At 35.6% G+C, this 13,355-nt stretch overlaps 1 protein-coding gene across 1 annotated transcript in view; it reads right to left on the bottom strand.

Moving 5' to 3' along the window:
* NBAS (NBAS subunit of NRZ tethering complex) overlaps positions 1–13,355 on the bottom strand; it is a 176,905-nt gene that overhangs the window by 32,859 nt on the left and 130,691 nt on the right. Inside the window, exons 47-48 of the mRNA XM_061367561.1 lie at positions 12,369–12,458; positions 10,025–10,220 (exon numbers count right to left, since the gene is read on the bottom strand). Coding sequence (XP_061223545.1) covers positions 10,025–10,220; positions 12,369–12,458 — 286 coding nt within the window. The remainder of the gene's footprint in view (positions 1–10,024; positions 10,221–12,368; positions 12,459–13,355) is intronic.

Raw genomic sequence — 13,355 nt, 5'->3', positions numbered from 1 at the left:
TTTATAGTCCCAGTCTCCAAAGTTTAAGAGATTGTAGTGCTGGAGGAAGCCATTACTGCAATCTATTCTGATAATCTACATATCTCTGTGCACAATTTTATCCAATAATTTTGCACTAAACTTGTACCACCTGTTTGAGCTAGAATGCTTCCTAATAGACTGTCTTTTGACTGAAGTAAACAAGTTTAAAACCTTCCTGGTAAATTATTCCTAACTATCGATGGAAAGGTCATTATTTGATTTTGCCAAGATTCTACCTTACTTGATCTTGCCGCAGGAAAATCTGAATATACAGCTTGTCTACACAGTGTTGTTTCCAGTTCTTATTCCTAATTAACCTGCTCTGATTACACAGATATACATTTCCTTTTCCTATTCTTCCTTCCATGTGTGTTTTTTTACCACTGTTGGCTACAGAATACTGGGCTGGACTGGACCTTTATCTGAATCACACTGATGTTTCTATGTACTTGCACACTAATTAAAATTTACATTCTGAAACACACTGGACACATATAATTTTGTCACACGCATCTTCTAAGTGGAACTGTGGAAACCCAAGGAGTCAGGTAAGCTTATCTTTTTCCACATATGTAATGCGCACTCTCACAAGGTAGCTAAATAGGAATCAACGAGGTCAAGCAAAAGCTACTTCGCAAAGATGTATTGTACAGACTTAAGCTCAAACTTAGTATCTCCTTGCAACTCCTTCCCCCGTATTTATCAAAATTTTGATTTTTAAACAATGTCATACAGTACCTTTCACTCTATGTGCTAGCACTATAATGCCATATATAGAGTTAAATGTGGCCAAGAAATATAAATAACACATTTATACAGACTAGGTTTTACATCCTTCAAATATTCATACCGTTTCAGAATTAAATTTAAAAGTTTTCCTAGAAAAAGCAGTATTGCCAAATGACTATGATGAGGCACTGACATAATCTGCTTCCTTACTGAGCTTTCAGTCTTAGTACTGCACTTGCATCCTATTTTTGGAAAGCCTTTTTCATAAAGCTGATAAGAACTTTTACTTCTGAGAAAACCCATGGAAAGCTGTGGTTTAGATTGTAAGAGTGTTAGTTTACTCACACCACTGCTGGGTAAGAAAAGTACAATTTGAAGAGCACATACATACAACTAAACAGCAAACCTGGCAAGTTCAAAGATTCCCTGTGTGTTATGAAAAAAAAAAAATGCCAGTGCATGTCATTTGAGAGGTCCATCCTTCCTTTAGCACAGATGAGTTTTACCTTCTTAGAAATGTATTCCAAATATATTCCCCTCATGCAGAGGAAACTGTCGGTTTTAAATCAGGCTTTTTCATCTTACTTTCTCCATCCGCCCAAATTCACATATGAATAATCCCACTTTCAATCCATTCCCCCCTTTGTAAATGGAAACTTACATGGTAGCAAGTCACAGCTGAGAGATGGTAAAAAACCTGTTCCACAAGGCTCATAAATGCACCCATACAATGATGGAATTTCATTCTATTTTATGAAATAAACCACTGTAGGAAAAACATGATCTGGTTTGTAGCCTGGATCAGTGCTGCAGATGAAATTCCCTTGCTTGAAAGAAGCAATTTTGAAGCTACGTTTATGCAGTTATCCCAGTTAATAAAAATCAACAGCTATACTAAGGAGTATCCACTTAAAAAAACCCAACAAACCAAAACTAACAAAAAATAAAAAGCACAACACATTCTAAATACTGCTGATTTCCATTACTAGGGGGAATATAACCTGAGATAATGATGCAAAAGGCCTACCTCATATCTCCCCTCCATTTAAGACCAACAAGGCCACTGGAGTTCATGGTGGAGCATAGTCGAAATTCTGAACTCACAAAGAGAACACAGGCCACTATGACCTAGACTTGGCGAAAAAACAATCAACAACTGACAGATCAGAAATGTTTGCTATCAAAACAACAATCTGATAGCAATCAATACAAAGTTAAAATTGAAGTTGAGGGTTTTACATGACAAACTGTTCACAACCTATAGCTTCTACCCCAAGAGAGGGAGAGCTCTAAGGTCAGGCTTTCTTGAACTTTCCCCAAACCTGGACTTCACATATTTAAAGTTATTATGAGTGAGGACCACATACGAAAGCCTGCTGCACACAGATACTAAAGTAATGCACAATATCCCACAGGTCAAATCCTGCTCACACTGAAGCTAGTGAACAGGATGAACAAGTTACAGGATTCAAGTTTAAGAACAAACCAACCAGAAGCCTACTGGTGATGAATTAAACAAAGGCTCAATCACATGCTGAGCTGCCTGTCTTGTAGAAATACCCAAGAAATTTCTCATCTGAACTGATTTATATATTGTTTAATTCCTTATCTGCTTGATATGCAGCTCACTAACACTAAGAAATACACAGAGATTCAATAAAACATGAATGTGCTGCCTAATGCATGAAAATGCATAACTTGTGCAGAAAATAAAATCCATTCATTTATATTCTGCAGAAGACTATGTCCTAATCTGCAAATACATTTCAGCACAGAGAAAACCTCTGAACTAGAGGTAGTAGATATTGATAGAGACATTAGGGCAAATCAGGAAAAAAAATATGCATTTGAAAGGTTTATATATCTACTTAGCTAGAAAACGGAAAGAGACAGGCTTAACATACATGTAATTTAAAATCTATATTGACTAGGTGTCAGTTAATAGGTAAAAATTTCTATCTTTGTAAATAATGGCTAAAACGAAGATCTGTGCAACCTGAGAGACTTAAAAATGCGTAAGTCATTTTACTTGTATGCGCCAGCTACTAATCACTGTTTCATATTTCATAGTCTATGTATAATGTACTCTACATTTAGAACAGACAAGTGTTGGAAGTTGCAACCTAGAAATTACAAGATTTTAATCTTTCAGTACTACTTTAGCTTTAAGCTGTTAAATTAGAATCAGCCATTTCCCTCAACACCTTATGCAAGTGGCTCTTCAATTTACCTTTTCTGATCTTCAGTAATATCAAGCATGCACAAGCTCCCAGTATTCACCTAAATGTATAACTGCTGTCTTAATAACCAAAGTCTGCCATTCTTGCTAACAGAGGGAAAATTATTTTAAAAGCTGCTTTCATGTAAATTAAAACCTGTCAAAATTAATCTTTCCAAAATGTCACCGTGGAGATAGACTAAACTGACAAACTAAAAGATCCTAGACCAGGAGCACTTAAAGTACCAAATGGATGGATATCACAAAATTATTTAGGCCGCAAAAACTGAAATAAATGAATAGCACTGTTGTAGCCATAAAAACTATCAGCAGGCAGCATGGTGCAACTGTCATACCAAATAGCATTATGGATGCACTGTAAGTGGCGGTTTTCTTTTTGATTTTATGTAGCAAAAGTCCTAACAGTCACAGTCATCACAGCTGAGTCCCTATGTAATAACACCACAATGTGGGAAAAAACAAACCAAACCAAAACCAAAACAAACCCCTCAAAACCCAACAAAAAATGAAAGCCACCACTCGATCAACATGAACTACCAGAAATTACTACTATTTTAGGAATACCTGAGAAGTGCTCCTCAGACAACAGAGTTTACAGACCTCTAAATAAAGTGTCAGTTAGCAAGACAGTTGATGAAATAAGGCAATACTTTGAAAAAAGCATGGCATCAACTGAACATCAGCTATTAATATACTCATTTAAGCTATTAACTAAATAATGCCTAAAGAGAAACAGGTTTACAATTTACTATATTTTCACAAGGCTTTTGACAACATTCCTGATAAAACCACTGAAGAACCTGATCTGCTAACAGGAACAAAACCTACAAACAAACAAACAAACCCCCCAGCTTATGATCAAATAGTAAATGTAAAAAGTAGAATTCTGATGATTTCATAACTGCTTCTTCCCTTATATGAATTAAATGATGTTTTTGGAGGACTGGAAGAATTTAACAGAATACTGCACACAAATAAGCTGGAACAAAAAAGTCTATGGTATGTCAATGACCATATGATAGCAAATGAAATGTAATAATGGTAAAACCAAAAGATTTTTAAAATCTGCTACATTAGCAGCATCAAAACAGGAATATGAGCCTCACTGAATGAAATTCAGAGACCTCTGAATGTACAGCTGAAAGTCAACAGAGCAGTTAAGGTGTTGGGATGCATAAACATCCCATTTTTCCACAGGGAAATCACATTCACATCTCCAACAAACTCCTTTTCAGAAGGTATACTGTGTAACACAGTGGGCTCTGAGATAGAAGGAAGAACAGTTGCAGAGAGAGAAAACACTGTGGGTTTAGTAACATGATTGAATTATTTACTTAGACTGAGTAAACAAGAGAATAAGAAAACAAGTGATGAAGTACATTAAAACAGAGTAGGGACTTTTGATTTTCTGGATTTTACTATCCTATAAAACATAGAACAATATGTACCAAGTCACATAAACATGTAAAAATTATTTATTTTGTTTTTAAATCCTACAAAGTTTCAGCATGTTTTGCACTCAATGCTGTACGGCGTACCAATGCCAAGAATTTAGCAAGAGACACCCAAGAATTACAGTTAATCCACCAATTTCTTTGCAACATAATAGAGCACAGAATACATCACTATTGAGCTCTTAATTTTTCTGAAAATGAGATAAAAGCAGACTATGCAATGATTAAACCAGTCTCCACTTACAACTTCATTACAAAAGACCTATTATAATAAAGTGAATTGTCCCCCATGAATCCACTCCAGAGCACTCTTATCTTCCTCTGAAGCAACTGCTGCTAGCCACAGAACACTGCAGTACTCTAGCCTTGCCTTCAAAACCATCATGTGCACTCAAGCTGTACTGCTTTTCTCTCTACTTTGTCTTATCCGTTTTACTTGTGTAGTTAATGGAAAATATTTCATTTGCATCTTAAAGTATTTAATTAATCATACACGCTACAATTTATGTTCCCAGAAAAAATACATTTCACATGTTCTCATAAGGATAAATTGCATCTTCAAGGAACGGAAATTAGTGTTTTAAAATATTAATTAAATTTTAAATTAAATTTCTTAAGCTTAATTTTTATGCAATACCAGTAGAGAAACAATGCTATCTGAATTACAAACATCACCATAACAAATTTACTCAAAGTTGATAGGGCCATAAATCTTTCTTCTAATTCAGCATTTTTCACAAATAAAAGGTGGCTGAGGATTAAACAGATACAGCTTCACTTGTATTTTGCCAGATCAAGCCAAATGCAAAGTCATTGTTACCTGATAAATTACTTCAGCAAAATGACTTGGGAATTCTTAACTCTCACCGTGCTTTCCAAATCCTAGTGTTTAAACCTTTCTGACACAAGTAGAGGCAATAGGAAAATGCTGAGAACAGTGGACATTGACTTACTCCCCTTGAGACCTTTCTTAATGAAGTCATATGAAGAAGCTTCATGTAAACATAAACATATTTTTCATATATGGGGGAAAAGAGGAACAAAAGAGCAATGAAAGCTTGACAGTCATACCCAAGTTCTCAGATAGCCATAACGTCAATACAGACATTATTAAGGTTGTTGAGACACATAAAACTTGTATATGGCTTACATAAATAGCCTATACAAAGGAAGGACAAATGCATGGGGTACATACACAACAAAAATTAATCTCTCAATTTTTCAAAGCTACAATTAGGAAAAAAAAAATGCACCACAAAACAAAACAGATAAGAAAGGTGCCTAAAGTTACGATCTCAAATTTGCATTACGTATCCCTTATGATTTTCAAAAATGCTCAGCTCTCAGCAGCTCTGTAAACCCCAACATCATGAAAAAAACATAATGTAATAGTATGAGGTGAAAAGCTAAATGAGATTACCTTCTCTAAATGACAAAGCTATTTGCATTTAAGTGGCATGCAAACAGTAATTACATTTTGCATTTGCATAATAATTAAACAGTCCTTTTCAGACAAGGTGTGTCTTATAGAATCTTCACAGTTATTAACTTCTTATCTTAAACTAACCCTTAGTTTATCTACAGAAGCTTTGTTAGTGACATTATAATTTCCCTTAACTCTTACTACTGTAATTTATGCCTTGTAACTGGTCACTGAACTGAAAGACTTGTGTATACAAACATAACCTGTTAGTTGATACCTTACATATGTTAGACAGTGCTGTGAGTCATTACATTCTGTATTTTTATATGAAAACAAATGGACTTCCCATCCTGAATGAATAAAGTTAAAATCTGGTATACACATTCTAAACCCATGCTCTTCTCCCTCACCCCCAACATTTTCTTTTTTATATATATATATATATATATATATATATATATATAAAAGAAGTCAGTACCTTGACTCATATTTTTCATGCACCAGTTAACTAGAAAATTACAGAACCTGAAAAGCTCAGATAAAATTCATCAAGGGGATTAAAACAACACATGCCTTCTCCCTCCAGTAGTGTGGGATGCTACTGAAATGTGAATTAAAGACTCTCAAGCCTTTGAAAGATGAAGACCCCTGAATTTTTAATTTTGTTAACTAATCATTAGAGAACAGGAAATTGCTGGGTTTCTGACTGTTTGATAGGTAGCTGCTTCCATAAAGTACATTTTTAATTTTGTAAGAGCCGGCCTGCTTCCCAGCAGTACCTTGATTTGTAGGACCACTACTTATAGCACCTAGAGCATAATTAAATATTAAGTCCCTCCTTGATATATGCAAAGTCTGGCTAAGAGGATTAGTAGACATACTGAGGGGGGCTTTCACACATTTTCTGGTAATTGAACACTACAATAAGTAAAAGAAAAGAAGGATCCCCTTAAAGCATGTAAAAAATGTCAAGCAGGTAAGGATGAACCAATCTGGAAGTAAGAAAATGAATAATTTTTTTTTAAATTTCCAATTTAAAGTTCATTTATAAAAAGTCCCAAATGAACAATCTTTAAACACATTCTTCTACAATCCAAACTAAACATTTAATCCACACATCCCCCTTCTTAAAAAAATAAAAAAGGGTTTTTTTTTTATTTACTACTCTGCTTGATGAGAAAGGATGACCAAATTAATAATGGTGTAGTGATGCTAGATAAATTGATACCTACAGACTCAACATAGTATTCTGAGCACATGTTTGAAATGTCTATTTTTTGATCCCGCTTCACCCAGGACTACCCAGCAACCAGATCAAGCTTTTCAATTGTGTTTCAACATCCCCTTCTGTAAACCAGGGCTGCTTTTGAAGGCCTTTGGACCTGAGACATTAACTTGCACAAGAAACACGCTTAGTGAACAGTTTGCCCAAAGCTCGCTCTCTACTTTTCAGCAGTCGTGGAACTACTGAATACTGCAGTGTTCTTGTACCATGAAGGATTGTGAAACATACAGAGTTTTCATTGTGCTATTTCATTACACTATTTCCCCTATTTATGAATGCACAAAATATGCAAACTTAAACATCAAATAAAATCATTGCTCACTTTTTAGTATCAACTTGTAGACTAGCATCTGACATCAGCTGACTAGAAAAGGAAAAATAAGCAAAATATAGTCTAAAGCAGTGGCTCACTCATTTGGTTTTTTTTGGACATTTGTGAAGAACTCTGAATTCCAATGACTGGTACCTAACAGACAAGCCAATATGATTCTCCTGTCTAAATCACAGCAAAAAACATTCAATGCACAATCACTAGAACAAAATATTCAATGAAAACAAAAGGTTCTCATCTATCACATTAGCTTGAACTGACATGAAAATCAGAATAATGTTAAAGTATGCTCCAGCAGGACTTTTAGCAGCAATTTTTAGTACTCTTAAGCAGCAATTTTGGTGAAACCCCAATGATTTTCATATATGTAGATGTAAACACAGCCTTCACTATTGCAAAGCAAGAAAACAATCTCTGAACTTAGCTAAATAATAAACACCATTTTCAGAGACTTTTTATATTACAGTACTTTATACACATTTTTATACAATTAGCTCTGAAATGTTTGAACTTTTCTAGCACAGGAGTTAAGCTTTTTCTACATGGCTTCATGCACTACTGGCTTACTCACAGCAAAAGAGTAGAGCGCTTAAGTGATCAGCCTGTCTGTGTTAGGAGCAAATGGACGGCCACCAGGGGAATTATTTTTTATTCCCCTAGGGATTGGAGACATTCTTCTCTCACAAAAAAAAAAAAAAGGTATATTTTCCAGGCTGAAATTAGGAGTATTTTAAAAATCCACTACTTCAGGGAACAGAAATTATTAATTGATTATATAGACAGACCTAAACAGGCTGGAAGAAGGGGCAACAAGAATCACAGAAGGCCTAATGGCCACGCTGCATCTAGGACAGAAGAAGTGGGGAGGGCTAGGCTGTGGAGCAGCTTTGTGAGAGGGCCTTGGGGGTCCTGCTGGGCAGTGAGCCACACGAGCTACCAGCATATGCGATGCACTCAATTTTTCAAATATCACGAGGCAAAGCAAATGCGTGTGTTTTATGTTGTAAAGTTATACACATTTTGACTTACCACATTATGAGAGAAAATAAAAAGTAATTAGATCTCATATTTCTCAAACAAGTGTAATGAGTCCCACAAGATTTCTGACAAATACAGGTTCTTTTTCTGTCTTCTAAAGACATGAGTGAAAGCTATTACTAGCTGAAACTTTTTTCTTAAAACATACTCTAGTTGAATCTTTCAGTCTTGAACTCCTTTCAGATTGGAAAGCAGGTCATAGGCAACACAAATACTGACAAAAGATTGAAGAATCCAATCACAGAGGGACGCCTGAAGAGCAGCTGAGGAGTTAAGTGCATGTATTACTGTGAATGCGAGAGAAAAAGTAATTTCTAAAGAAAGCAAGAGATAAGCATTTTCTCTTCCTTTTAAGATATTATTAGGATTATTCCTTTGGATGATCCTAGCACAGTGACTCAGAACTGATATATTGCTTTTGTTTTATATGAATATAAAATGTTTTTATGCATAGATTTTTTGAGGAACTATTAGAAACCTTCAATTTCAGTTCCATAAGGGGGGGGAAGGCATTTAGAAAATGGATAAAAAGTAAATCTGCTCCTGAATAATTCTACCTGCAGCAAGTGATATTCATTATTTCAAAATGGCAGACAAGCTTCAAAGATAAGACTACTTCCTTTTAAGACTTTAGTATACTTACATTGTAGTTAAAAATGTAGAACCTCTAAAAATATGTATTATTATGTATTACAATATATATTAACGACTTCACCAAAATAACTTGTGAAATAAAGCAGTTAAAATATTAATGAATAACCAAGAGCCTTTTTGTATATATGGGATTTTTAATACTCTACTTGACAAACGCAAGCATTTTCACTCCTGAGAATATTCACTAGATGATCCTTATTAGTATTACATCAATTTCTACATATACTTAAAAAAAATGAAAGTTAGGCACTTTGTTACTTTTTAATTCAGAAGGAAAGTTAATGTGTTTTAGTCTTGAAAATCAGAAGAACTCTGTCTCTTTTAGTTGGAAACAAATAAAAACCTAAATGTAACTTCTTCCATCAATTATTTTATCTTATTTTTTTCCCTGACTTACACACTGAGCAATACTTAAAGCTATTATTACTTGGGCAGTTAAATATAGGAACTGTTTGCCAGTAATTCTCATTCTAATTCTGACTATAATATCACACCAAATAGAAGACACAGAGGGAGGGGAAACTGAGACAAAAAAAAGGTCAGAAAAGAAAAAATATACAAGCACCTAAAAGTCAATGCTTGATACGGTGGAAAATCATTAGTGTTTAATCGAGTTTGGTATTATGTACTCCTGATCCCAAACAAAAGCTGAGGAATCCATTAACTTTACGCACCTTTTTTCTACAAAGAATCATAATGTATTAGAAACCCGATCCAAAAGAAAGGTAGAATTAGTCCCCATACCAACAACATGGATCACAACCCATGTCCTGGTAAACCAGCATTTCATCTTATAATCCTTGTATAAAACCAGTCTTATACTATAATTTATAGCAATCAATATTAATACCTTTTTTTCAGGCCAGCAAGCTCTAAGAACAGCTTGCGTCCTGAAGTACACAAGTAGCTTGCTATCCTCATCACTGAGACTGAAGTCTTGCTCCAGAATTTGTAATACTCTGATGCGAGGCTTCACTGCTAAAGAGTCATCACCACAGAAAGGTCTCAACCACTCCAGAAGGTCATCTGAAGAAACTACTTTCTCCCTGTAATTAAACAATACAGTGTTCAACAGTCTTTGGTAATCCTGATGAAAATCCTACATGTATTTTCAAAGCTATTAACAAGTACATTCAATACACAACAAATATGTAACACTGGAAGTGGAAGAACTCACCTCTGTGAGACTGCAAAGAAACTAGCCCCGTAAATCACATGCCTAAAGCTAAGTAGTGCAAGTTTTGAAGACCAAATAACCACGTAATACCATAGAAATCCATCTATACAGTTATATTCTCCCACATACTACCCTGTTTTCCAGTTTTATGACAATGGTGATGGATTTCAGCACCTGAAAATCCAAGCCTTACCATGGTGTCTGGTCCTCATTGGTGCCTGTACTTCCATGCCATCTGACTTTATGGAAAACCAGCCTGAACACTTGTATTTTAAGTATGACATTATTGCATCTGATGATTATTCATTATATATTATGTCCTATATTCTCTTTCTTTCCTTGCAAGTCCCTTCTTTACACTCCACATATATAAACTAGTGGATTTTTCTGATTTGGCTAATTAGAAAAATTCTTAATTAAAATATTTGGTTCAAATAGTGTATTATATTGAATACATTCTAACTGTGTGAAAGCATTTAAAATGCACAGATTACCATGAAATCATCAACCAGCTAGCAGTTGCAGATAATCTATTATGTCCCTAAGAGGCTATAAACTACTGTGTAACAAATTAGTAAATGGTATTCTGCTACATTTCAGTAGTACTTTAAAACTAAAGCTTTTTTTTTTCCTCTGGAGAAAAAAAGAAAAAAATTACAAAAGTGCTTCCAGGTGAAGCATAATTTGTAACTAATGTTCCCTTATTTGTCTTAACAAGACAGAGGATAAAGTAGTATCAGACAGAAAAGACCAATTTAACCTGTCTTGCAGCTCTGAAATAATAAACATTGACAGCGTAGGTTTTCATATTACAAGGATTTCAATTTTACTTAGACTATATTGTCTGAATGACACCGTTAGCTCAGAACTTCAACTAAATTAGTCATGCTTCTGCTGAACAGGTGGCATCCCAACTGTAAATTAAAAGTCTGGGAATTAAGAGGACCTGCTGGAATACTTCAAGAGATTTTTAGAGCTCACTCTTGATGTTTGTGTATGTTTTCCTGAAGGAAAGATTTATATTTTGTAAATAGAATAGCTGAGGTTTAAGGTGATATATAACAACAAGTATTTAAATGAATGTAAACAATCTCTTGTAATCACCATCTTTCACTCCAGCTTATTGTTTCAGCAGTTAAATATTAAAGTATGCAAATAAAAGACTCCAGAAAGTGCATCTTAGAATAAAATAGTACCAATTCTCACATTCTATCTTAAAACATTGCAAATGAAATTTACAGTTGATTTTGACATCAATTCAGTCTAGTTCAGTATCCAATACTTATCTCATTTAGTGTCAGTGGAGAAGCCTTCAAACAACAGCATGATTGTTTTTGTGTGCTTACCACAGGGCGTGAGCTTTTTTATTATACACGAGTTAGTCTGTATGTCTAGAAATAAAACTGTTTTGTTTTTTGATTTTTTTTCAATCCTTCTCTTTACCAGAAATTCGAAAAAATGTCAGTGAGACATACAGAACATTCTGTATGTCTCCATACACCACATTTCATGTGACCTGAAATCAGGACATCCCCAAAACACAACAGAATGTGGTGAAGCATCATTGTACAGCACTTGTGAAACTGTTCCTTCATTATACCCTTCAAACATTAACAAATTTAGATATCTAAATTAAGATATCTAAAAGTGAGTCACTATTATTTGTAACTTATCTACTAAACTAAAAAGCAGTGAAATACTCCTGGTAGATATACAAGCTAAGTAGTCACAGCATAAAAAACATTTTCTCCAGCCACCATAACACATAATTACCTAAATTTTAGGTTCAGTGACTTGCTTTCTTCCAAATGATCAAGTAAAGGCTTCTGTCAGGGCTCAGGTTTTGAACCTGATAAATGACAGACTGTTCCGGAATAAAGTCTTACAAAATTAAGCGCAAAGCCGTTATAGATACCCATGAAGAAAAATCATCCATATTCAGTATCATACCTTCAATGTTTCCACGAGAAGTATCTTTGAAAGTCCTAATCAAAAAATCTATAAAGGAAACTCTTACCCTTTCTCAACACTTGCATGCACTGCAGAGATGATGCCTTCTAGGATCCCAAGTGGATCTTTCACTGATGTGGATGAGCCACCATTTCCCCTGTTAAGCGAAGACATAATATTACCATTAAAATCGTCCTTGATGTCATATCCAATTCCTTGATGTCAAATCCTTGATGTCACATCCAATTACATCCAAGATGGATGTAAGTCCATCTTTAGGATTTACAAGTACCGTTCAACAATTCTAGCAAGTTGCTACTTTTCCTTTCCAGTACCTTTATTTTTATGTAGAAGTAATGCAAGGCGCAACAAGGATTGCTTGACCAATCTTGTAGCCTTTTATGAGGAAATAACACGGTGGATGGATGATGGTAGAGCGGTGGATGTGGTCTACCTCGACTTCAGCAAAGCGTTTGACACGGTCTCCCACAGCATCCTTGCGGCTAAATTGAGGAAGTGTGGTCTGGATGACCGGGTAGTGAGGTGGACTGTGAACTGGCTGAAGGAGAGAAGCCAGAGAGTTGTAGTCTATGGGGCGGAGTCTAGTTGGAGGCCTGTATCTAGTGGAGTGCCTCAAGGGTCGGTACTGGGACCAGTATTATTTAATATATTCATCAACGATTTAGATGAGGGAATTGAGTGTACTATCAGCAAGTTTGCTGATGACACTAAGCTGGGAGGGGTGGCCGACACACCAGAAGGCTGTGCTGCCATCCAGAGGGACCTGGACAGGCTGGAGAGCTGGGCGGGGAATAACTTGATGAAATATAGCAAGGGAAAGTGTAGAGTCCTGCATCTGGGCAGGAACAACCCCAGGTTCCAGTATAGATTGGGGAACGACCTGTTAGAGAGCAGTGTAGGGGAGAGGGACCTGGGGGTCCTGGTGGACGACAGGGTGACCATGAGCCGACACTGTGCCCTTGTGGCCAAGAAGGCCAATGGCATCCTGGGTTGTATTAGAAGGGGGGTGGTTAGTAGGTCGAGAGAGGTCCTC

Source organism: Neopsephotus bourkii, unplaced genomic scaffold (assembly GCF_033783945.1).
Source record: "Neopsephotus bourkii isolate Nb327-2 ecotype Australia unplaced genomic scaffold, CSIRO-AGI_Nbou_v1 NB_1383, whole genome shotgun sequence".
Lineage (NCBI taxonomy): Eukaryota > Metazoa > Chordata > Aves > Psittaciformes > Psittacidae > Neopsephotus > Neopsephotus bourkii.
Note: the sequence above shows the minus strand (reverse complement) of the source record. Positions and strands in the feature narration are given on the sequence as shown.